At 31.7% G+C, this 25,392-nt stretch overlaps 2 protein-coding genes across 3 annotated transcripts; one reads left to right on the top strand and one right to left on the bottom strand.

Annotated features, from left to right (window-relative positions):
* Positions 1-152: 152 nt before the first annotated feature.
* LOC148613919 (pyridoxal kinase-like) lies at positions 153-16,122 on the top strand. 2 transcript variants are annotated; one of them, XM_088587617.1, is made up of 10 exons: positions 153-312; positions 2,371-2,425; positions 4,155-4,259; positions 5,423-5,506; positions 6,578-6,612; positions 8,211-8,296; positions 9,832-9,980; positions 11,458-11,576; positions 13,083-13,149; positions 15,063-16,122. In XM_088587617.1, the coding sequence occupies exons 1-10, from the start codon at positions 220-222 to the stop codon at positions 15,173-15,175; spliced, it is 906 nt and encodes a 301-aa protein (XP_088443743.1). In that variant the 5' UTR covers positions 153-219; the 3' UTR covers positions 15,176-16,122. The 2 variants fall into 2 exon arrangements, with proteins under 2 accessions (XP_088443743.1, XP_088443744.1); XM_088587618.1 differs by lacking the exon at positions 2,371-2,425 and having other exon boundaries at positions 179-312; positions 15,063-15,875.
* A 481-nt stretch (positions 16,123-16,603) lies between these two features.
* Positions 16,604-21,206, bottom strand: LOC148613918 (dermatopontin-like). The gene is made up of 5 exons (XM_088587619.1): positions 21,135-21,206; positions 20,062-20,280; positions 19,555-19,686; positions 18,909-19,029; positions 16,604-16,931 (listed from the first exon to the last, which is right to left on the bottom strand). Exons 2-5 carry the CDS (start codon positions 20,273-20,275, stop codon positions 16,862-16,864), a joined length of 537 nt encoding a protein of 178 aa, XP_088443745.1. The 5' UTR covers positions 20,276-20,280; positions 21,135-21,206; the 3' UTR covers positions 16,604-16,861.
* Between the last annotated feature and the right edge of the window lie 4,186 nt (positions 21,207-25,392).

Here is a 25,392-nt window from a genome sequence, read left to right as displayed (position 1 = left end):
ATAGATTGTTACATTACTGTATCGATATTTTCATAGCTATATGACTTTGAAATTGAACCACAGAAAAACGTGCTATCTTATATTCAAGGAAAATGAGAAAATATTCAAGTAAATTAAGATTTTCATTCTTTTACCCGTTAGGCTGGTAAACCGGAAGTAAAACAGGTTGACCTTCTACTCACATGTTCGCTAATAACAAACGGCCTGACTCCTTAGGAAATGTCACAGACGGAGGAATGTCGAGTATTGTCAATTCAAAGTACCGTTGTATCGGGATATGTCGGCAACAAAAGTGCTGCTTTCCCACTCCAGGTATCTCGACAAATTTCAGTTTGCACTTAGTATTATTGAAATTTCGATTCAGAACAACAACAAATGAAAATAATCTGAATAATTTTATCAATTAATTATCCAGTTTGTTCACTTACATTTTTCAAGCCAGTGGACCGTTAATGTTGTTTCTGTTTTGTTTTGTTTGTCTTTATACTGCTACAAAGACAATAAAAAGACAATAAGCCAATAAAACGATTTTAATTTTATACAAGGTCAAGGGACATCCTGACAGCTGAATAAAACTAAAAGTGTTATATATATTAAGTCATAACAAAAATTTGTTTATAGTTAGTGGTAGTATTTCATCATTAAAAATATATACAGTCATTTCATTTTTTCAATACTTTGAATTTAACAGTTGCATGATAAAATCATTTTGGATGTAACTTAGTAATAAAACGTTACATGTAATTGCATTTTATTATCAAACAAGTAATATCATTATTGATTTGATTATGTACAGTACTGTATATAGTCACAAAGATACATTGCTAATATTGATATGTAATATAGTTGGTGTATTTCAAATCATAAGTCATTAGTTTGCCATAATATATACTTTCATAGCTGCTAATATGCTTCCTCAAAAGAAGAGCAAAACCAGTAATTTGACTTTGATGTCTTTTTTAACCTCAGACACACAGTAAATGAACTTATTCTAAACACGAATGGCCCATGAAATGAAATCAAATTCACTATAATTATTAAACATTAATCAATTAACACAAACAAGTTAAAATAAGTATTTTATTAAGTAATAATTAATTCTGATACAGTAAGTAAGTTCATCAACCTCACTGTAAATTAAAAAAAATAAACATAATACAATACATACAAAACATATCAAGCTCACTGTTCCACACTACTTTTATCCTACATACATTGTATCTGCATTTTTGGCAAATATTACACAAGAACAGACGTTTAGCAACTTACTCACTGTGTGTTTTACTGACAGCCTCCATGCCTCTTCTGTGCAGTACATTGTCCTTTATTACCAGTTTGATGTTTATCAAAATCCAAGAATATTTTTTCCAACTTTGACCACTAGAAAAAGCACTGTGTTATACATATATATGGTGGCTAATTTTGCCTGACAAACCATATAAGCATCAAATGTTAGGTTTCCTTGAAAAGCTTTATCATGATGAGGTGGAAACTTGGACTGCATTTTCATGCTGATGCAGTCATGAAGACTTTCATAATTATCATTAGTTCCAGTATTTTTGAACAAATTTCCAATAGAATTACATTCTACTGAATGTACCCACACTACAGTATTTGTATAATTCTTCCAAAAATTTCATCCTTTTCTTAAGTTGCTCTGTAATGCCCTCTGATGTTAAAGTTGTGCTTTTTGGAGATTAAATACTGAACTTTTTTGGACAAAATGAAAAATCGAATTAATCAGAATTAATTGTATTATATTGTATACATAAAAATGTATGATCACACAATTTTAAGAAGTCCGTAGAAACCAGTTGAATAGCCAATCCATGTAGGAAAAACTATTAAACCTGGCCCGGTTGAATACCTGACAGGCTATTTAACTGGATCCGGTCAAATAGCCTACACATAATGGATTTACTATTCTGGTCTGGTTGAATGGGCACAACCTTTTTTTTTTATAGTAGGTAAGTAAGTAATTAATATTATTATAGTGACTTGTGTTACCATACATTGTAATCATATTACTATAAATAACATATATTATAATTATATTACAATACATGTAAATAACATATATTATATTACAATACATGTAAATAACATATTTTATAATTATATTACAATAAATAGTGTATTATAATATTATATTACAGTAAATAAGTATAATGTATCATACTTCCTCCCTTTTAGAACTATAAGTCACCTAATATTTAAATCATTATAGAAACTTTAAGTTAATGATGGATTGTTAATAGAATATCTTGAAGATAGTGACAAAAAATAAATAAAGGAAATAAGAATTATAAAAAATGTTATCAGTTTATGTATTAAACATCTTTCTTTATTATTATTTTTTTTTGGCAACAGGTTCTTGGATTTGATGTTAGCATGATTAATTCCGTACAGTTTTCTAACCATACAGGTATTTTTTTTGGAAGAGAGTATTTATAGTTAATTTATAGTGATTATTTGTTTACATCCACAAAAAATAGCATTTGCTTAATGGTTTGATGTTGCTGTTGTTGTCTCCCCTCCTCTTTCATCATCCCATGTCAGTTGACATTTTGGTGACCAGACAATGATTGGAGTATAAGTGAATATCTATAGATCTGAAATGTTACCACAAAGTGCCATTTACCACTAAACAAAACTGAGATAGATATTGGATGCATGACTGTAATTGTAATATTAAGAACATTTAGAAAAGCAGTCTTGAAATATTAGCAGAATAGAAATTAAACAAAAGCTGAGAAATTTGTTATGATACTAATGATCATATGTGAAGAATCTATCACATGTATAAGTTCAGTTGATATCAGAGTAGTTTGTGTATTTGATATCAGAATAGCATTCTGAATGTTTACCATGGCAACCATCTGTTAAAAGTTGAGTTATATATTGACCCCTTTGGGAGTACTTATTAAGCACAAAATTTTTCCATTGCATACAAATGGCAGCCAGACACTAGAAGAACATACTCTGAACAAGATCTTTGGTCTGTTATTGTTAGTGCTGTGCACTATCTTTGTTACTAAATAATAATACTGTTAATTAAATCCATGAAAGGGGCTGTTATGAATGATCTGTAAAGATAGTCCAGACCATGAAAAGCCCCTAACATTTCGAATCAGGCAAAATCATGAAAATTTTTATATTCACTGAATTTACTGTAAATTTTACTTCCAGGAAGTCTTCGCTATTTGAAATGACTGTTTTATGATCTCTGCATCACTGGAGACATGAAAATGTTAGAAAAATAAGGATTGTAACTGAGTTATCTGCCCATGAAACTTTCAGTTGTAGCTTATTTCAATGAAATTTGATCTCATTTGCAAAATGATACAGGAAGTCTTGTATTTATTCCATGATACTGATGTTACAAATAATCATATTATACGGTCAAAATGGTGGGTTGTTTTAAAGTACCTGATTTTACCAGTGCAGATTTATTGTGATATGATCTTTAGTCATCACATTATCACAGATAGGTTCATAAAGTGAATGGATTGGTTTGATTGGGTTTTTCATTTTTACACTTATTTACTAAATGATATAAATTTACACATGAGTCCAATAGTTTTTCTTTTATATTAGGTTTTTTTTTTTAATGAAATAAAACGTGGAATTATTATTTTGAATTCAAAGAAAGGTTTGATATACATGTATATTGGGTTCTTTCATTTAAATAACAAGACTGCGATCAAATCAGTCACTGTTCATGGGCCCGTCTGCGATCATTCTATTGTGGGTCATCAAATCACCATAATTTTGCACAGATTGGTTAAGGACTGTATGTCAGGTTTTACCCTCTGCCTAATTCTTGCAGAGATTGTCTCATCCAACTTTTTCAACACCCTTGTTCCATATTAAATATTCCCTTGTAAATATGTAAAGTAGTCCTATTCATTCTAATTTTCTAGCTTGCTTATTAAGTTTTTTTCTGCAAAAGAGATGCTGATACACACTGTCATGTTTAAGTTCTTATTAAATGTATTTTTTCTTTGCAAGTTTCTGTGCAAATTCTTTTAGGGTGTAAACGTGTTATTTATAATGTTTTCTTTGTAAAATTGTATTTACTGAACCTGCTCAGAAATAAGCAAAAAATGGGTCAATTGACCTGTCAGATTTAAAATTTGTATATATATTTTCAGGCTATGGAAAATTTCAAGGACAAGTTTTAAATGCGTCTGATGTGGAATGTTTATATAATGGTCTTAAAGAAAATGATCTCCTATGGTTTACACATTTATTAACAGGTAATAACAGGTGTGACATGTGAGTAAAAACTTTTTAAGCAAGGGAGGCCTTTATAGATCCAATGTCTCTTACCTGAAGTAAGTGTTGTCCTAGATCCCTGTAGATGCTTATCTGTGGGATGTGGTGTCTATTATAATTATTATTCCATATTTGGAAGTGATATGGATGTTTTTGTCCCTTTAATAAACATGATAAAGCTGGAAGTTGCACACTGATATTAGCTGTGGACTGATAACAGGATATTGGCCTGTTATCAAGGACAATGTCTTTGATGTCCGCCTATCATCAAGGACGTCTTTGATATCAGCCTGTCATCAAGGACAACTTCTTATATATAACCCCATCATTAAGGACGTCATATTTGATATCAGCCCATCATCAAGGAAAGCATCGTCATCAAGGACAGCTTCTTTGATATCAGCCCATCATTAATATTAACATCAACAGTAAAGACTGTAATATTCTGATTATAAGTGGAATGATGTGTTTACAAATGAATAATTTAAATTCCAGTGTGACATGAAATTCTACACTTTTCTTGGTAATGAGTCAAACAACAGGAATAACTTTGATAAAAAGATTATGACATTGTATGTTTCTATTTTGTCCTTTAACCCATCCAACCTTGACCCATATCAGCCCTTGAATAGAGCTTTATGCTTGATACAGATGTCTAGTGTTGATACAGGGCCGATATGGAAAATATAACATGTATAATGTATTAATCTATGATTATTGCACAACTTCACAGGCCATTTTTTTACATTTTTGTGTGGTAAGGAAGGCTAAGTAGTTTCAATTAGTGTTTGTTAGTTTTTGACACTGTTAGATGTGGGATATTTTTATTTGAAAGAAAATTTTTGGTGTAAAAATTTAATTACAACGAAAGTTCATGTATAAAGTATTTCTCATAGAAGACTTGGTAATTTTAACCATAAACCTCCCACAAATTTTTGTGATGAAGATTCTTAATATTTCATTGATTTTGTGGAAGATAAAAATGCAAATAAAAACTGGATTTTAGGCAGCCTGGGAGTAGATTAACCAGAAAACAGTATAAGTGTTATAAAGTTGGTGCCAAAATTTATACTTTTATTGTGCAAGATCAAAACTTTCAACAATACTGCACTTAGCTGTATGACAAAATCATGTTTTATTGCAGGGTATATTGGTTCTAAGTCATTCCTGGAGGAAGTTGGTAGAATAATACAAAACTTGAAGAAAATTAACCCATCTTTAGTATATGGTAAGTTTATGGTAAGTCTGGGGACTCTAAAGGGAGATAATCCAAATTAAGGGTTTTACCTGTTAATATCTTTTAAGCACAAATCCTCCTAAACTGGTTGAGAGATTTTGATGAAATTTTATACAAAGTTTGGGCATCATATGTAAATAAACATGAAGAAAAAAAAAGATACTGTCTGAGGACTCCAAAGGGAGATAATCCAACTTAACCGTATTTTATATTATAAAGCCTAGTATTTAAAGTCCATTTCTTCCTAATACATGTACACTCAAGGGATTTTTAAAAAAACAAAATTATAGAAAGACTGGGTATCAAATGTAGGTGAGCATAAAATGAACATAGTTACTTATGGAGAACTCCAATGTAAGATAATCCAACTTTGGGGTTACATATTTTACATTTAACTCCATTTGAACGTTTGGGTATTCTTTTTGTGAGATTGCTCAGATTATTTCCCCATTTTCATGTACAGAATCTAATTTAGCATAAACAAAAGTGCTTAAAGTATTTTCAATAATCATTTATTGAAGTCTAATCTTTTTACTCCGAAATGAAATAAACAAAGCACAATTAAGAAATGTGAGAAAATGTCTGAAGGCAGGGTTTAAGTATGAACATTGAATAGTTCTCCATCTAAGAATTATTAACAATTGGAAATAAGTATTCATTCATTCAAAAAGGTGATATTTCATTTTTCATGAACGTTAGCTTGCAATACTCTATTTATGAAACAGAAAATGATTTTTCATGTGAAGATATTTTAGATGAAATTTTACGAAAAGAATGTAGTGGCTTTTTCATGCATGTAGTTATCTGCCTTTAAAAGAAATTGATACTACAATGTATTATTATTTTTTTCTATCCACTGAGTGAAAAATTTTATGAACCCATTGAAAAATTTCAACATTTTGAATCATTTTAAACAATATATTATATGAAATAGAAATGTGTGATCTTTTGACTGATTAATCATGATTTTTGTTAGACACAAACTAAAAAAAATGGTTCCACCAAAAAGTAAATTTTGTGAGAAAAGATGAAATTATGTAAATTAAAACCAATTTTTTTCAGTTTGTGATCCTGTGATGGGAGACAATGGTAAAATGGTACGTTTTAATAGAGCATCTATGGTAATGTCTTTGAATTAATTTACAGATAGTAAACAGATTAGAAATGCTTCCCCTCCAGAAGATAATTAGAAAAGTGGGTTTGTGAAATCCTTAAATATGTATGAAAGACTCATAAATCTTCTGTCAGAAGTGAGGTACTAGTATTCTGGATATGATATATGCAGTTAGGAAGTGATTGTTTGACATTTTAGATGGAAAATAAAGGTTATAGACATCTCACATATTACCATTAATCAAGGCAACAGAAGTATACACTCCTTGTAATATTCAGGTTTCCCATTTTAGCATTGTTTATTGTGCGTTTACACATCGTTTTACGTTCATTTAAATGCATGATAAATGCACAATAGAAGCAGTTGTGTAAACGCACGATAAAAGTGTTATTTAAGCGTTTGTTTATCATGTGTTTAGTGAGCGTTTAGCATGCATTTAGGTATTGTGTGTGCGGGATACCTAAACATATCCAGGAGTATTTAACAACATAGCAGTATATTTTCAACATTTGAGTATAAATAGGTCCGTTTCTCATAGACTAAGCCTAAAATCATAATAGTGTCTATGGTCATGACGGAATCTTGATATTATTATTGAACAGAACTGGCTTTCAAAACTGCAGAAGGCATTTTGTTCTCACAAGTTAAGTTTATAATGCATACAATCTATAGAGTAAACAAATAAGACTGGTATGAATCTGAAAAGACTGAGACCAACAAAATGACTTGGGGTTATAATATTTTTAAGACTATTTTGTTGAGTTTCAGTGCAAGTGACTTTAAGGAAAGTGTTGTTCAAACTATACCACTCCCTTTGGCTGATGAAGACCATTGTACTGCTATTGTGATAGAAAAGATAATTTTGAATTCTTGAATTATTGTCATTGTTCATGTTATCAGTTACTCGCTCTTCCATTATTTTTAATTATGTGGCACATATAACCTGTAAGAGGAAGAAGTTGAATCAGTTGAAACTTTTAAGATATACGGTAATCATGCTTTTTACAGCTTTACATCTATGATTTATTCTTATTCAGAATTTATCAAGTTTTATGATGTGTGCTTTAAAAAGTTTTACATTTTGTGGTTTTTAAAGATATGAAAGTAGTTAAAGATTTTTCCTTGGTACTACAAATTTACGTCCTGTCATACTGAAACTGGGCTCTCGGTGCTTCTTAGGCCAAAGGTTAAATTCAAATTGATTACCATTATGAGGACTTCATCCTCTACAAGATCTTATCTTAATATTAAGATGTGCATTGAACTCTTCAAATTTGTAGTTAATGGAAAGTATAGAAATGTAATTGATACTTAAGGATGTAGACCTAGTGTAAGGGACACAACTCTTAAAAATCATTGGAATGTTTGTATTCAGCATTTTACATCAGTGTCATGTAAGCATCAAGGTAACTTGGATTGATTTCATTCTGTTTCAAATAAAAGCTTGATAGGCTTTGGTGAATTGAATGTGATACAAACATATCACTGATTTCAAGAGTTGTGTCCCTTACCCTAGGTCTACCTTCTTAAAGGTTAAGATGTTTCTATTATGTCTTGATTATGCTATTACTTGCCTTTTAGTATGTTCCAAAGGAGTTATTACCTGTTTACAGGGAGACTATATTACCTTTAGCTGACATTATCACTCCAAACCAATTTGAAATTGAGTAAGTTTTTTATCAATAAATTAAAATTTTGTATGCATTTATATACAATAACTATAAACAAAAACAATATATGAATGAGGCTTAGTGTTGTGTTAAAACACAAGCCTGTGCCAAGTGTTTTTTTTACAATTTGTGCTGAATTCATATATCATTTTTTTTCTAGTCAATAAAATGTCTTTATACTTCAATTCTAATAATTTTTAATCAAGTTTAGTTTTTATTTTATCTGTTTACTGCATTTATTATCCAATAGTCACACTAAGATAAACAGGTAGTTCATTTGAAGGTAGGAAAGAAGGTAGTGCCAAAGTGATTTATACTGCCTGTGACCAAGCATGGATCCAAGGGCAGACATGCCAAATGTATAACCTCCCCCCCCCCACCGTAGAATTGAAAAAAAAAAATAAGGATAAAATCCTGATTTTTCACAAATTATACCCACAAAATTTTCTTGAATTTACGCCCCCCCCCCCAACCCAAGATCCTGTATCCGCCCTTGGTGACCATATATCATCATTACTGTCAATGCTTTTTAGTTTCTCTGATGATTGCAGTACAAATATAGCTTTAGGCAGTTGGAATCTATGAAAGTTTGGTCAAAGTTCAAATCAATATCATTGCTTCAATATGTGATATTTTTATAAGAGTACTTTACAATATTTGAAACATTGCACTTCTGATAGATTTCCCAGATGTTTGACTATTTGTTAACATTAAAGCAAAATTGAAAATGTTGATCTAAAACAAGAAGGCACAAGTTTAACATGTTCAGTACAGCCAAACTTTCGAGGAGCTGATTTCAGGCTATACAGCCAAACTCTCGAGGAGTTGATTTAAAGCTATATGTGCTCTGGCTTTCACCATAAGTTGTTTATCTTCTTCTACCTGATTTTTTCAATCTTTTGGACGCTTACCCTACCAGTGCATCTGGTCCATGCTCCCAGTTTTATGTGGAGTCCAAGCTGCTCATTTGCTTTTGTTATTTTGTATGTATGATTTTAGTTACTTTATGTTCTTTGTTGTGTATATCTGTTTTCCATGTCTGGTCTTTGTCCCTGAATTAGATTCTTTTTATTACTGCTAGAATCTTGAATATAGTATTACAACTATTCTTTTTTATGCTTATTCATGTATCTATAACATTATTGTAAACTCTGCTGTTCTAATCAACATTCCTTTATACAGATTTTTTTCCAAACTTACGTACACATGCATGGTGCTTAGACATTATAAATAGCTGGAACCACATTTATTTCTTAGTCTTAGCAATGCCAATTTAAAGGTCAATGTTTGTCAAGTTGTTCCATGGTAAGGGAATGTCATACTGCATTGTTCTTGTGTATTAAAAGGGACATTATTCTCTGTAATGTTACAATGTGATTTGATTCCTACATCAAATAATTTGTAAACACATATTTTAAGAAGTAAACATCTTATTTGTTCTGACCTGAAGACCTAACTTAAAAAAATAAGAAATGAAAACCTGATTACAAGATGCAGATTATAGATTACTGAACAATAAAACTTTTTATTAGACTTCTAACAGGAAAACAAATTGATAGTGAAGAAGATGTTAGACTAGCCATGGAAGATCTTCACTCAATGGGACCACAGACTGTTGTAATTAGCAGTAGTGATCTTGGTAGCAATGGGCATATCATTAGTATGGCAAGCACAATTAAAAGTAAGTTTATTTATTGTATATTTATAGATACCATATAAATGATAAATGGGATGGGTCACAAAAGGTATGAATAAAAATTCTGATGCCAATCTGAGAATCAAGAAGCATTCAGGACTGAATGTAATTCACAAAATTGAGTTCTGATGTGAAATGTTAAGTAGCACTCCAGCTAAGAATCATCCAAAATGTGATTCATGGGTAAAAAGCCTACATATTTCTATTTTTGATATTTTGTTTGAAATGTCATATTGAACTTAAAGTTACATGTGGTTTTTCATATAACCCATGTTCATATGATATAAAAATTATATAGAATGCACTGTAGATTTCAAAATTAAGGGAGATAACTCTGTAAATGACACTCTAATACAATAGAATCTATTGTATTTTCAATGTTGATTATCTCCTAAGAGCAGGCAGATTTGAATGAATAATGACACATTTCACAATATAGACCCATAAAACAACTTAATTACAAAACTATAAACATGTAGCCTTTTTTGGGGTGTATCACATTTTTCAGATTTTGCATGATTCTTACAAAGACTGCTACTTAAAAATAGTGACTGTTGATTGTTTGACTGCTTGATTGCAGTTACATCTCGTGAGTTTCAAAACAGGAATGTTTGACCAAACAAATAGACCGTGTTTTGAAATGGTAGGAGCGCCAGATTTTTTATATGCCTTAGCTCACAGAGGCAACAGCTATTATGTAAGAATCCCAAACTGTTCTCACTCTGAGCTGATCAGTTGTCACTCTATATCTTAAATACCTAATGCTTAGCACAGAAGTATTTTATAAGATTTTACTGGGATTTAGATGCCTGATATCACTGTATATTTGTTGTCTCAAATCTAAAGAAACTTATGATGATGCAATGCCTTTAAAACTGAAAATTTAAACAAAAGAAAAAGAACAGTGGAGACAATTACATAGTTAATTATATTAATGGTTTATTCTCAGAGAAAAAGACACTGAATTTTACATTATATTACATACTTATAGTTAAAAGCCCAATAGTAAAATTTTAACAAGAGGATAACTATGTGAATGTGACTTGTTTGATTCAGCCTATGAAATGATGATGTTCAGGGGAAAAAGAAAAGTTTTTTCTTTAATGAAATGACAATCATCTGATGAATTGCCTAGAGTAGCTATAGTACTCTGGACAATTCAAAAAGAGATTTTAAATGGATGGAACATTTGAATCTACCGCTCAACAATCCTTTTAAATAACTTATATGACTACGGCAGTTCACCAGGTGATTGTCAATTATTCTCCATCCCCTGAATATCGTTATTGTATGTGCTGTAATAAATATCACTGCAGCAGTCTGATGTAGAAAATTTTATGTGATAAGAAGAACAAAAAATATGTAGCAATCTCTGATTATCTTCAAAATTGTCAAGGTGTTGAACTCACATTGAATAGCAAGCTTATGTTTCATTAACATGTATTTTTGTGTAATATTTTAGATGGGAAAAAAGAAAGATTCAAGGTAGAATTCCCACATATACCTGCAATATTTGTTGGTACTGGGGATTTATTTGCTGCATGCCTTCTGGCATGGATGCAGACTGACAATAATCTACAGGTGAGTTGCAAGATTTTACTGTTTCTTTGTGAGAGAGTAATCAAGGGAACCAAGGTTATAGCGGTAACCAAAATAATGTAATCCAGGGACAAAGACCAGACTTGGAAAACAGACATACACAACAAAGAACATAAAGTAATTAAAATCATACATACAAAGTAACAACAGCAAATGAGCAAGTCAGACTCTACTAAAAACTGGGAGCATGGACCAGGTGCACCGGTAGGGTAAGCATCCTCTGCTTTTCTATAAACACCCACCCAGTTGGAATATCTATGAAAGATTTGATTTGGTTGTGTATTTCTCTTTTAGGCAAAATAGGTTATTTTCCATAGGCTAACTATATACAGTGATGTCATTTATGTAAATCAGTCTGCAGTACACAATTTAAATAATTCCAAGCTAAATAAGGCTTTAATGAAGAGACAAATCTCAATTTTGGCCTGAATCAATCAGAAATTGAGTGATAATGATTGATTTTAATTTTTGACCAAGTTACGCTTTCTAAGGTTATGATAGTTCTAGTGTTCTACGGTTCATGAAATGGAAAATGATCCAAATTTGGTTATTTTGCACGTTAGTGGCCAAAAATTAAAACAATCCTTCAATAATTTATTGTCCCCCTTGACACGTCACGAAGGGACATGGAAATGCTGGACGTCCATTCGTCTGGGTTTTCCACACTTTTTTTGGTAATGCTTCTACCAAATAAATTTGTTTTTGGTATATAGCCTTATTATGAAGAGTAACAGATTAAATTTGACTTTGGTTGTGGTTGAATGATTTTTACAGAAGTTACAGCCTTTTTCGGTGAATTTAAAGTTTTCTGCATTTTTTATTGGAATGCTTTTACCAATTGATTTTAGATTTTGTATGTAGTCTTACTATAAGAAGTTACAGATTAAGACCAATTTTGGTTATGGTTGAAAGATTTTTACGGAAGTTACAGCCCTTGGACTTAGAAAATTTCAGTGAATTTAAAGTTTTCCATACATTTTTGTAATGCTATTACCAATATATGTAATATTTTTTTTTGTATAACATAATATTAGCAAGACATCATATCTTTTAAACATCTATGTACAGCCTTGTTCAGTGTTTTTGTAACATTACATTGATACTGATTAAGAAAGCAATTTGTTGGTTGAAATGTATCTTTTTACGCTGGGGACATTGGAACACTGTTCTTTTATTTTCCTAGATGTATTGGTAAATATGAGGGGTAGCCACACATAAGTCCATTTTGAATGTGTATTAATATGAATAAATAGTTACATGGAAAACAAAAAAAATAAATAGTACTCAAGCTTATAAACTTAAATTATGGAGTGACCATATGCAATACCACAATCAAAATTATAAAATTGTCACATGAAACTGAAGAAAGTTAGACAATATGGCTACCAAAAAAGGCCGATGACTCATAAAAATTAGAATTTGATATATTAAGATACATGTACAAGTGCAGTTTCAATTCTTTAAAAATGTACTTTATATTTATTGTAGTTGGCGTTAGAGAAAACCATATCAACACTTCAGGCTGTAATCAGAAGGACCAATACTTATGCCCAAGGTAAATAGAATTCTATGGCCAGAGTTAGCAGGGGCAGATCCAGACATTTTTAAAAGGAGGGATGCCAGCCAGGGTTCCATAGAAAAAAAGGGGTGCTAGGACATTATTTGCAATTTTTTGTCAACTTTACTCATGGAAATGACAAATTTTCCAATAAAAGTGGGGGAGAGTGCCAACCTTCTGCATTCTCCTCTAGATCTGCCACTGAATAAGTAGAATTTATATTATCATATAAAACTAACTCAGTACTCAATTATTCGGATGTGCTTGTTTATTTCAGGACAGATAAAGTTGAACAATTTGAACAAAATCTTTGAGGCATCATTCCTTGCACTGCACATAGTAGAACTTCTGCTGTATTTTACTTTTTTACTTTGATTTTTTATGCCTCCTCATGCATATTTTTTTTACCCTTGTCCCTCAGTCTCTTCAACTATTCACATAATTACTCAAAAGCACTTGCACCAATTACAATGAAAGTTTGGAAAGTATAATATATCTATAGTGGTATTAGCTATGAACAATTCCTATTTTGTGTGTTTGAGGTATGGAAATTTATTTTTAAAAAAATGTGGTGTTTTCCTGTTTTTGCACAATAACTCAAAAGGCTTGCACCAATAAAGCAATACTATGGGTTAGTGTATGTATCCGTAGTGGTACATTTTGTAAGCGCTTTATTTGTTTTGTTTGTAAACACTTGCAGGAAGATGTGATATGTTATATTCAATCTAAATCGCATTGTGAAACCAATAAGTATAAGACTTTCAGAAATATTTTTGTTCATATGCCTTCTTCATGCACATGCATATATTTATATATACATAGAGGGTTTGTAAACACATCTACTAAGCAGCTTAACAGCTCAGATAAAAGCTAATTTATGGTGTTGGGCAAGAGTCAAAAGACATTTTTTTCATATGCGGAGGTATATAGAAATCACCCTGTCTGTCTGTCCTCTTGTCCACATTCCAGATCAGCGGATCTCCTCCTAATCCGCTCAAGGGATTTTGATGAAATTTTAATAGGAAGGTTAAGTATTATATTTAGGTGTGCATGAAGGAATGTAAGTTCTGTAAGTGAAGGAATGTAAGTACTGTAAAACCTTGTTAGTGATCTCCTTCTGAACTACTCCAGTGATTTTGATAAAATTTCATAGAAAGGTTAGGAATAATATGTAGATGTGCATGATAGAACTTAATTACTGTCGGGGACTTCCAAGGGAGTTAATATAAATTATGGGTTTTACATGTAAAGCACAACTCCTCATAAACCCCTCCAGAGATTTTGATGGAATTTTAATGGAAGGTTGGATATCATATGTACATGTGCATGAAGGAATATAATTACTGTTGGAGGACTCTATAAAGGGAGATAATTCAAATTAAAGATTTGACATATTAAAACCTTGTAAGCACACCTCCATAGGGGTTTTTATGTAATTTTATAGGAAGGTTTGGCATCATATATAGATAAGCATGAAGGAACACAGTAACTGTCAGAATACTTCAAAGGGAGATAATCCTTTAATGGTTTACATCTTTAATTCTCATAAGTTCAAGTCTTCATTAACTGCTTAAGGCAATTTGATGTTATTTTAAAAGAAGGTAGATGTGCATGAAGGAATATATTTCTGTTGAATGACTGGAAAGGAAAATAAATCCAGATTAAAAGTTTTATATTAGAGTCCATTTTAAGTGGCGGTATTCTTTTTGTGAGCTTGAATTGCTCACAGCATATGTAGTTTTCACTATTTTCGTGGTGGACAGAAAAATAGTACTTATAAAATTGATTTTAACAATGTGTAATGCTAATATATCCCGAAATATGTTTACTTGACAGAATCTGCAAAAAATAATCTATTTACAGAATCTTATTCCTTGTTCTAATCACGTCTTTCTAACTTTTACTTCCAGAAAAGGCAGGACCTGGAAACAAGCCAAATTCTGCTCAGATGGAGTTAAGACTAGTCCAGAGTAAAGCAGACATTGAAAATCCAACTATATTATACAAAGCTGTGCCATTTTGATGATAGTATTTTTTTAGGGTAGAATTATTTATTTTTTATGATCAAAGAAGAAATTAAATGTTTCCATAGAAAACATGTAAGGCCATTCAAATTATTAAATGTTTATTGGGTTGAACTCTTCACCCAAGTCTTTGTGCCTAAAAAAATAAAATAGAATTGTTGCAAAATTTCTCTCCTCATTACTATCTCATTATTTGTGACTATTTTTATTTCTAAATAGGTCATGTTAGTATGAAGAAAAACATTTTAATCTGTTAAAAAAATCTTTCAATAATGAATAACTACTACAATCACAGGAATGTGTTTGTCATCACTTCCAAAAACGGAAAAAAAATATTATCACTCTTTTTCACAATAATTTTTTTTTTATACAGTTATTTCAACGAAAAGGAATAAATGTTGAATTGGCCAACTGTTTCTCTTATGGTTATGTATATGCATTTATTATTTACATTTACAATGTTACATGTATGCTCACAGTAATACAGTGAACTATTTATGTGAACAAAGTTAATGTGTCATTGATATTTCCAAACAAGAAAACCAAATTACTTGGTTGTATGTAATTTGCTTTGTTATGATTTTTACTGAATGAAAGCTGATTTTATTGAGAACTAACTATTGTTGATTTTAAAATCATGAATGTGAAATGTAATAATTTTTTTGTTACATGTATTGTTCTAAAAAAGGGGTAACATAATTTTCTTTGTTTTTTTTTAATGTGCTTCAGAGTGGTGTTCAGTGATTAAAAGCTGATCACCCACTCACCAGTAAGTGGGTAAATGGAGCCTAATGGGAGGTCACTCAAAGTCTATTTCTTTGCATAGAACAGGGAGGGCCTTATAACAGAGAAAGTTATTTAGTTAAGCCTAACTAGTGGAATGACAAATCAAGGAAAAGGTGTGTTTAGCAGAGACCAAAAAAAAAGAGAAAAAAAAAACAAACAACACATATAAAACAAAAATAATATATACATAAATAACTCAAAATAATGATTTAATAAAACTGTAAAAAAACAAGCTAAAATGAAATAGAACACAAAATATTGTATTGTCATTTTTTCTATAGCTAGTAACATCCATTAATGCCATTTTATCTATATTCTCAGGCTATTGATCATGAAAAGAAATGAGAGAGGGGACAACTGTTTTACCAATCAGTTGAAAAAGGGGGGTGTTGATGCGTTTTAAATTGTTTGTAGGCAATCAAAAATAATTTTGGAGGTCCTATATATGCAAGATAATTAGGAAAGGAGGTACCATCAAAGGAGACAAAATATGATCTTCTGTAGCAGATGAATTAAAAACAATCATGAATTGTCTTATGGAAAATGTAGATAACAATGAAAGTGCATTTGTAGTTAATTTGCCATTTATTTAAAAAAAGATAACAGGAAGTTAAATAATTCATATAAATTCACCACACATATGTATGTTGACATTTAATGTAGTAAATACACAAATAAAATCTGATTACACTGTAATAAATAATGAATTGATATCATCCAATCAGATTGAAGCTTAGATATTTGAAATATTGAATACAATGCTGAAAATAGACCATTTCAAGTAAGGTTATTCCAACCACTTTTAGTTCTACTTATACATTGTTATAATATTTATTCCATTATAAGCTTTGTTTCCGGAGTATTGAAATGTTGCTTTAAGTTCGTCTCATTACTGTTAATTATCCAACTACTGGGACATTAAAAGCACCTTCTCTAAGTTTACATAACTCAAATATATATTCTCTGTCCCTACAAAAGAAAGTAAATATGAAGAGTTCTAACCACTTTTTTTACAAATAAGAAACAAATAAAACAAGAACCACTTCTAAAAGATAAATACGAAACTAAATAAAATGTAATTATTATGAGTTTCGTCAGTCTCTTTTTACCTGTTTTTTTACTGGAATGTACAGTCAACTAAGCTATGTCCCATAATCTCAGTTTCCACTATGTAGATGACGTATTATCTTTAAACAATTCTAATTTCGGGGATTTGATACATATCACATCCACCCCAAAGAACTTGAGATAAAGGATACTACTGACACTGTGAGGTCAGCCTCATATCTTGACCAACACTTAGAAATCGATGGTAAAGAAAAACTATTGACCAAACATTACGACAAAGTGATGACTTTTCATTCAGAATTGTCAACTTTCCTTTCATCTGTGGCAACATCCCTTCAGCACCTGCGTATGTTGTGCTCACATCACAACTAATACGTTATGCCAGAGCTTGTCGAAACTACGCAAACTTTTTGTATCGCGCTAGAACTCTTAACAAATAGGCTTCTGTAACAGGGTTATGTCGCTACAAGATTGAAGTCATCACTACAAAAGTTTTATGGTCGTCATCATGAACTCGTGGATCGTTATGGTGTATCCATCAGCACCATGAAAACTGATTTATTCAACGGGTCATAGTTTTCCTTTCCTCGTTCATATACCCCGGACTTGACTTTTTATGAGCAACTCGGCGGGTGTTTCTAGACAAGCAGAGGACGCTTACCCCACCGGTGCACCTGGTCCATGTTCCCAGTTTTTAGTGGAGTCCAAGTTGCTCATTTGCTTTTGTTACTTTGTATGTATGATTTTAGTTAGTCCATGTTCTTTGTTGTGTATGTATGTTTCCCATGTCTGGTCTTTGTCTCAGGATTACATTCTTTTGATTGCCGCTATAACCTTGGTTCCCTTGATTACCCTTCCAACACTTTTAGTTCTGTTTTTATTTAATAATAGTCGTAAGCATTGTTGCCAGAATATTGAAATGTTGCTTTGAGTACGTCTCATTACTGTTAATTATCCAACTACTGGGACATTAAAAGCACCTTCTCTAAGTTTACATAACTCAAATATATATTGACTGTCCCTACAAAAGAAATTAAATATGAAGAGTGCTAACCACTTTTTTTTTATACAAATGAGAAACAAGTAAAACAATAACCTCTTCTAAAAGATAAACACGAATCTAAATAAAATGTCATAAAAGGAGAAAGTTTTAAAAAATTCAACCTTATGAGCTTCGTCAGGCTCTTTTTACCTATTTATGTACGGTCAACTAAGCTATGTCACAGCTTATTTTATTTTGAACGTTTTTTTATATAAATTCACATAGCGCGTTGAACATGTTTAACTGATTGATAATTCAAAGTTCAAAGTTGTTTATCTTTAAATACTTGAATAATTTGATAAAAGTGAAAAGCCAGACTTCAATAATGATATTGTTGATTGTATACAATTTCTTTTTACTGTGACGTGCAACATATACAATGCGAAGTATGTTTTGAAAATTTTAGCGAACCTGCCTATGAATAAAAAACAGCATTTGCCCAGTAGCCCATGGCTACTAGATTTTGAGCTTGGCTACCAAACTTCTTGGTAGAATTTAGGAGAACATATAGAAAATATGGTCTGGGCTACCACGTTGTATTTTCTATTTTTTATCCCTGCAGTGCCTTTGTTGTATTGTACCTCATTTTGAGTTATGAATTCTGTGGAAGAACTTTTGTTTGTGGAGACGAAAGAAACCCACACGTCTTAGCTGCAATATAAACGTGATTTGATTTGCCAAACTTATTGAACTTGGGATAATGTAGAAAGACACATGTCACCAGGGAGTGTATATTTGTAACTGATCTCGCGTAGTTGAATTTGATTTTATACGACTGAATTTGTATGTTGTTGTTAGATGGGTGCATCTTTTAATTCAACTGTACAACGACTTACTCTTTGCCATTATCATGAGCACTCGTTACACCTCTCATTACCTCACCCGCTGGAATATCTATTGCAAAGTAGGCATCCCAGTTGTTATGCTGGGTATTGTGGCACTCGTCTAGTAGAAAACCTGCAATAGTTAAAGAACAATGTAACGTCATGAAATATGAAAAAGGCTTCAAAGTTAACGAAAGTGCCATGTAGTAAAAGGGGTATAAGCATCAGTGAATACACATACACCAAATGAGTGGAAAATTACAAAAAAAAATGTTTACGACATTTGAAGTTGTCTTACAATTTAATAATTATAATAATAAAAAATAATAAAACATAGACTGTTTCAGTTAAGTGTACTTCGGGGAGCTGTCGACTATAATGTAAAAGTTGATGATCTAAATATTACTGGAATGGGATTTTACTAATACAGGTTTCAGAGATTGTTTCCTTTTTTATGGTTTGAAAAAAAAATGGTTTGCCAGATTTATGTTTAAGTATGCAAATTACCTGTACATTGTGCCGAGTCATTTGTTGCACTTTTAAACGAAAACACAAATGTTAACATTATTAAAATGTCTTTGAATCTGACAATCTTGATGTGTAATGTGAAAAACTATCATACCAAAGGTATCTGGGACTTAGCAAATTAAATTCATACCGTCATGTTCACAGCAATAGAAGTTCCAGCGTCTGTCCTCATGCTTATTGTCATGTACGCTTCTCATACCATGTATAAAACCATGGTTAGCACACTGGTATGAGAAGAATTCATCAAAATTGTTGACATAACCTACAATATGTATAGCGGGAGTTATTATTGCTTAATGTGTGCTTAATCTTATCCAGGGTATATGATTCTCTAAAAGACGTGTTAAAACAAAACAAAAAATTTGAAACAAAGCAATTCATGAATGCGGTTCAAGCTGATAATGATAACCAAAATATGTGAACTACCCCTTCCAAAAAAGAAAAAAAAACAAACAAACAAACAAACAACAAAAACAAACAAACAAACAAACAAAGAACAAAACAGAACAAAAACAAACAAACACACATAAAACAAATCTAAACAAAACAAAACCAACAAAAACAACCAACAACAAAAAAAAAAAAAATAATAAGGTTAATGACAGAATCTTGAATAACAAAACCATTGAAAACTTGCCACTCCAACTGCAATGATTTGGTGCCCCAGTAGTTTCTCTACACTGTATATCAAAGACTCTATCTTCTGGACCATTGTTATGCTGACTCCGTATTCCCGAGACGGCTTGGTTGTTAGGACATGTAAAATCTAATGGTCCGTCGTAAGCATTGTTCCAACAGTGGCTTTTAACCACCATTGAAGTTAGTATGCATAGAACACTTATTACGTACATTTTATCTAAAACGAAAATCCAAGTAGTCCAGTGTACGTAGAGAATGTTATGTAAATATGTAAAAGTTACTATTCAGGAATAATTGGGTAACAGTTCTATTGATCTTTGACATTTTATCACAACACAAAAATGATTTCTGAACTGCTGTTTTAATCAAAAGGAAGGATTTTATATTATTGAAGTAGAATACATCAAATGATAGTTCATGCCTTGAGTGCATCGTATGATAATAGCAAACTATTTTCTTATAATTAATCGACAGATACAAATGTAACAATTGTTCGCGATGCGAAGTTAATGTAACATACAAATATTATATATACTTCTATTTCTACAATAATTTGCGGGGCTACCTATTCAATGGAAAAAAAAATACCAATCAAATTTATTGCAAATTTCGATATGCTGTAAATGTGTTTCAATTTTTCAATAGCAGCATTTGATTCAAATATATAGGAAGATCTAGATATAAACGAAGATTGTTTACAAGAGGTATTCAAAATAAAGCATATCGAAATAAAAAGCCACATCATCCAATAAAATGGCATACACATGTTACAACCGCGTACATTAGGCATGTAGGATTTTCATTTTGCACTAATTAATTCGACAATAAAAAACACCACATCAAGTAAATATGTGTCTGAATATCTTCCACAAATGGAGCATGCCACAGCAAGCAACCATCTTTAAAACACCAGAAACAGTTTAATTTTACTCGTTAGTTTCAATAATGAGAAATGAAATAACACATTTATAAATTAAATCTTTATAATGCAATAAGAACTGTACGTTTTTACATATGTAAATCATTTCACGTTTACCTATATGTATTATATTACTGACGTATTTCATTTACCTGACAGTTACAAATATATGTTCGATCTGGTGGCTAGGACTTAATTTATCTTTCGTTAAGGTACGTCTTATCTATCTAAATCATATAAATAAGCTTACGTCACGTTTAGTTCTTGGTACATACTTAGCTCTATCTGACATGCAAGTCATTGACCATAACTGAAAATATTTTTAACAAATAAAAATAATTTGTTAAGGATATAACATTGACAAAGATAAAGTTTTATCAAGAAAATATTTTGAGTTGTTCTTCGTCTTTCAGGGTTTTTAATTTGTCTAGAACTGCGTGATTTAAAAGAAGAAAAAAGCACTTTCCATGAAATTCAGTTATCTATTATGATTTTCCATCCTGTGGGAAATATATTGTTCACTTCAGACCGAGAACGGTTGACCAATATTCGAACAGACCCTGCTATATACTAGTTCACTAGTATATGCAATATGCAATATACTAATGAGCCGGATATTTTTATTCAAAAGCGATTTTACAGACATTCTAGCCTGCAGCTTGGTATACCACCAAACTTGAACATATTGTAACTAACAGTCACTTTCGACAACAAATTGTCTGGTGAGTGGCTAAGGAAGCATTTTAAAAGGTTATATTTGCATGAAGATTTGTTCATGGACAAATATGGACACCAAGTGCTTCGGAAAGATCAATCTACGAACAGCGTCTGATGTTCAAAATTCACTCTAGACGCTGCAGTCAGCCCCCTCACAAAATGCACGAATTTTGCAAAGTCAAGAAAAAAGTGAATGCTTTTTAGAGATGTTATTTGAATAATGCCCAAGAATTTCGAAAGGCCTGTCTACAGCGGTTAGTAAGATAGAAAACGAACGTCTGCCGCTGGGTGGAGCTTCCAGAAATATATGCAGATATGTTTCACAAGCAGCAGCCCTAAAAAACGGCAAGTGATAAGTTTGGTCGCTTGTCTACCCGGTAAGATGAAATCTATTTAAAGATATCATTTGCCGTCTGTAATTTAGAAATAGCATATTGGTTTAACTCATTTTATTTATGGTCCTTAAAACGTCCGTACTAATGATAGCAACAAAGACTAAACAGTAACCACGCTCTACTAAGAAAGTCCCGCGGCATTAAAGGATCTTCTGTGAAATCTATACTTCGTATGCTTAAGATTTGAATATATTAATACTAACAATGTATACATTAATTATTAAAAGTCAATTTATGACGAGTGTTGTCATACCATTTAAATTTCTCAAATTTCTGTATTATGTATATATAAACTAAGGTATTGGTTTGATGCAAACGAAGGTTTTGTCTTTTGTTAACTTCATTTTTTCTAGATTAAATATAACTTATACTTGTTGTCAGGATTATTCAGAGCTTATATGTATCATTTATGAGACAGGTATTTGCTTATATTTTTTTTCTGTCGTAGCGTTGTAAAATTCAAAACTTAATGTACAAATATGAAAACCGATGTGCCAAATATTTACACATAGTTTGCTTCCCTAGGCACTTTTTTGTATGATTTGTTAGAACACCAGCCCTTCAAAGTCGACATTAATAGTGTCGGCCAAAAATTCAACATTTAAACAACAAACACGTTAACACAGTAATTCTTATGTAAATACTTCACTGCTTTGTGAAGTTGTTCAGGTATGGATTCTGCTGACCCGTCCGAGCAATGAAACTTTGTGGGGACATTTTTGATTAGTTTGATATCTAAGAAATGGTAAAGATATCCATAGGAAAAGTGGACAAGCGGACCACAAAGACAAATCACAGGAAACGATCTTAAGATATGCAAGTAGCAGTTTTTGTAAGAATCATGCAAATTCTGTACATTTTTGTAATATGTGATATATATATATACATGTATATATATTACATATTTTAAATTTTTGTTATTAAGTTGTTTTGTGGGTCTACATGATGAAATGTATTATCATTCAATCCAATATGTCTCTTCTTAGGTAATAATTCACATTGAAAATTTAATAGTTTCTATTGTATTTTAGTGTAATTAGCAGAGTCATTTCTCTTAATTATAAATTCTTCAGTACGTTCTATATATTTTTTCATTTTCTAAGACCACGGGTTATATGAAAAGCCAAATGTTAATTTCTGTTTACTATAACATTTTAAACAAAATATCAAAAATAAAAAAAAGTAGGTTTTCAAACCATGAATCACATTTTGCATGCCTCTTACCTGGAGTGCTACTTAATACAAATATGATAGATTGGTTGATTCCTGGTCCCAACGTTGTTGATAAACATCCAATTGCTGATTTTGTCATTCGATTTTCATTCTAACAGGTTTTGAGTAAGTGCATTTGTATTATGCCAGCTTGCTTACAGAAACAACCCCCGGTTAATTGTGCCAGCTGTATAAAACATTGTTCTGAACAATATGCCTCGTGAATATCAATGAAGTTTCCCTAATTTTTGCATTATGCTTAGGCTATAACTCAGTGTATTGAACAATACAGGGAATATTTATTTGTACAGGAGCAGACGATGAAGCCTTTGACAAACGTTAACTGGTTAATTAGCATGGTCTGCACGCAACTGTAGATCCACCAACTGTCTTGTTTTAACTTCTACATCTGTTGGTTAACATATCCACATTTCTACAACACTGTACGATTATTTGATTTTAAGGAGGTAGGCCTTATATAAGGGACATAACTCAATTTTACCAAAGCCTATTAAGCTTTCATTTGTAACAGAATGAAATAAATCAAAGTTACTTTAATGCTTACATGAGGATTGATGTAAAATGCTGGATACAAGTGTTCCAATGTTTTGTAATAGTTGTGTACATTACCCTAGGTCTACCTCCTTAATCATGTCTTATATGTACTATGCAAAAATAAACTTCAGAACAGTAAACCCGGCTCTCATCAGTTGTCTGTTGACGAGACGATCAAATTCCATTGACAGGATATTCGATTATATATGCTCAGCCCATTTAGTAATCTTGTGAGTTAAATATCACGAACATGTCTATATTGAAAAGTTAATGATGTGAAGGCAAAGTTTCCAGACAAATTACAAGTTCCAGACACATACTCGTAATTCTTTTACACCATTTCGTTGACACTTACCATGCGAAGGAGCAATATTTAACCACTTATAAAAAAAAAAAAAAAAAAACCAAAACATTACCTCACTGTCTTTAAATACTGTGCATATTCTGTCAATTAAGTAGAAATCCTTTTAGTTGACTACTCTCATCAGCTGTTCATTGTGTGTGTATGTGTGTGTGTGTGTGTCTAATATTTAGTTCTAAACTGTAGGAATCTATTACAATTCTTATGCTGCCTTTGCTGCAATCACACCTGTTTGTTCGGGAACTATTGCGAAATGACACCAATGATACATGTATCAGACACATGGAACCAGATGTACCAAGGGGCACACGGAGTGTATAGTTATTATATGCGTATAAAACTGGCTCCTCTAACTTGCACTTGCGAACATACAACCGTAAAGAATGTATTTGTTACCAAAGGTTGGAACTGTACCAAGTCTATCGAAGAATGTTAAATAACAATTTCAGTGCATTGCTTAAGGAATATAGGTAGGCTTTAATTTTCCTAGACATGGTATATTTGTGTAATGAGGTGACGTATGTACAATATGCACTATTAAGTGGACTTCCATATGTCTATGTAACCGATATGTTAAAAGGACGATTATAATGTAATGTCATGAAGTTTTTATGAAACCAAATTTGTTCAATGTGTCATAGTTTTCATTTCCTCTTTCGACTACCCCGGACTTGACTTTTTATGAGCAACCCGGCGGATGTTTCTAGAAAAGCAGAGGACGTTTACCCTACCGGTGCACCTGGTCCATGCTCCCAGTTTTTAGTGGAGTCCGAGTTGCTCATTTGTTTTTGTTGCTTTGTATGTGTGATTTTAGTTACTTTATGTTATTTGTTGTGTATGTCGGTTTTCCATGTCTGGTCTTTGTCCCTTGATTACATTCTTTTGATTACCGCTATAACCTTTGTTCCATTGATATAACTCTTTGTATGTATGATTTTAGTTACTTTATGTTCTTTGTTGTGTATGTCTGTTTTCCATGTCTGGTCTTTGTCTCTGGATTATATTCTTTTGATTATCACTATAACCTTAATTTCCTTGATTACTCTTGTATACATGACATGCAGCCTTTTGAAACACATTTTAAAGTAAAAAAAAGACTTCGGGTCTTAATGGTATTGACGTTTGTCTGAAAAATGTTAGTTAACCTGCAGTTTCTTTTTTTTCTATGTA

The sequence above is a fragment of the Perna viridis genome, chromosome 6 (assembly GCF_037379345.1).
Source record: "Perna viridis isolate PV_CMFRI_1.1 ecotype Kerala chromosome 6, ASM3737934v1, whole genome shotgun sequence".
NCBI lineage: Eukaryota > Metazoa > Mollusca > Bivalvia > Mytilida > Mytilidae > Perna > Perna viridis.
The sequence above is the reverse complement of the archived record's forward strand: the minus strand, read 5'-3'. Positions and strand labels throughout refer to the sequence as shown.

Coding starts and splice junctions, on each gene's coding strand:
- LOC148613918 (XM_088587619.1), bottom strand. CDS start 20,275: ATGTACGTAATAAGTGTTCTATGCATACTAACTTCAATGGTGGTTAAA. Junction 19,687..20,061: donor AAATCATTGCAGTTGGAGTG/GCAAGTTTTCAA, acceptor TACATATTGTAG/GTTATGTCAACAATTTTGAT. Junction 19,030..19,554: donor CTATTGCTGTGAACATGACG/GTATGAATTTAA, acceptor TAACTATTGCAG/GTTTTCTACTAGACGAGTGC.
- LOC148613919 (XM_088587617.1), top strand. CDS start 220: ATGTCACAGACGGAGGAATGTCGAGTATTGTCAATTCAAAGTACCGTT. Junction 5,507..6,577: donor TAACCCATCTTTAGTATATG/GTAAGTTTATGG, acceptor AATTTTTTTCAG/TTTGTGATCCTGTGATGGGA. Junction 9,981..11,457: donor TATGGCAAGCACAATTAAAA/GTAAGTTTATTT, acceptor GTAATATTTTAG/ATGGGAAAAAAGAAAGATTC.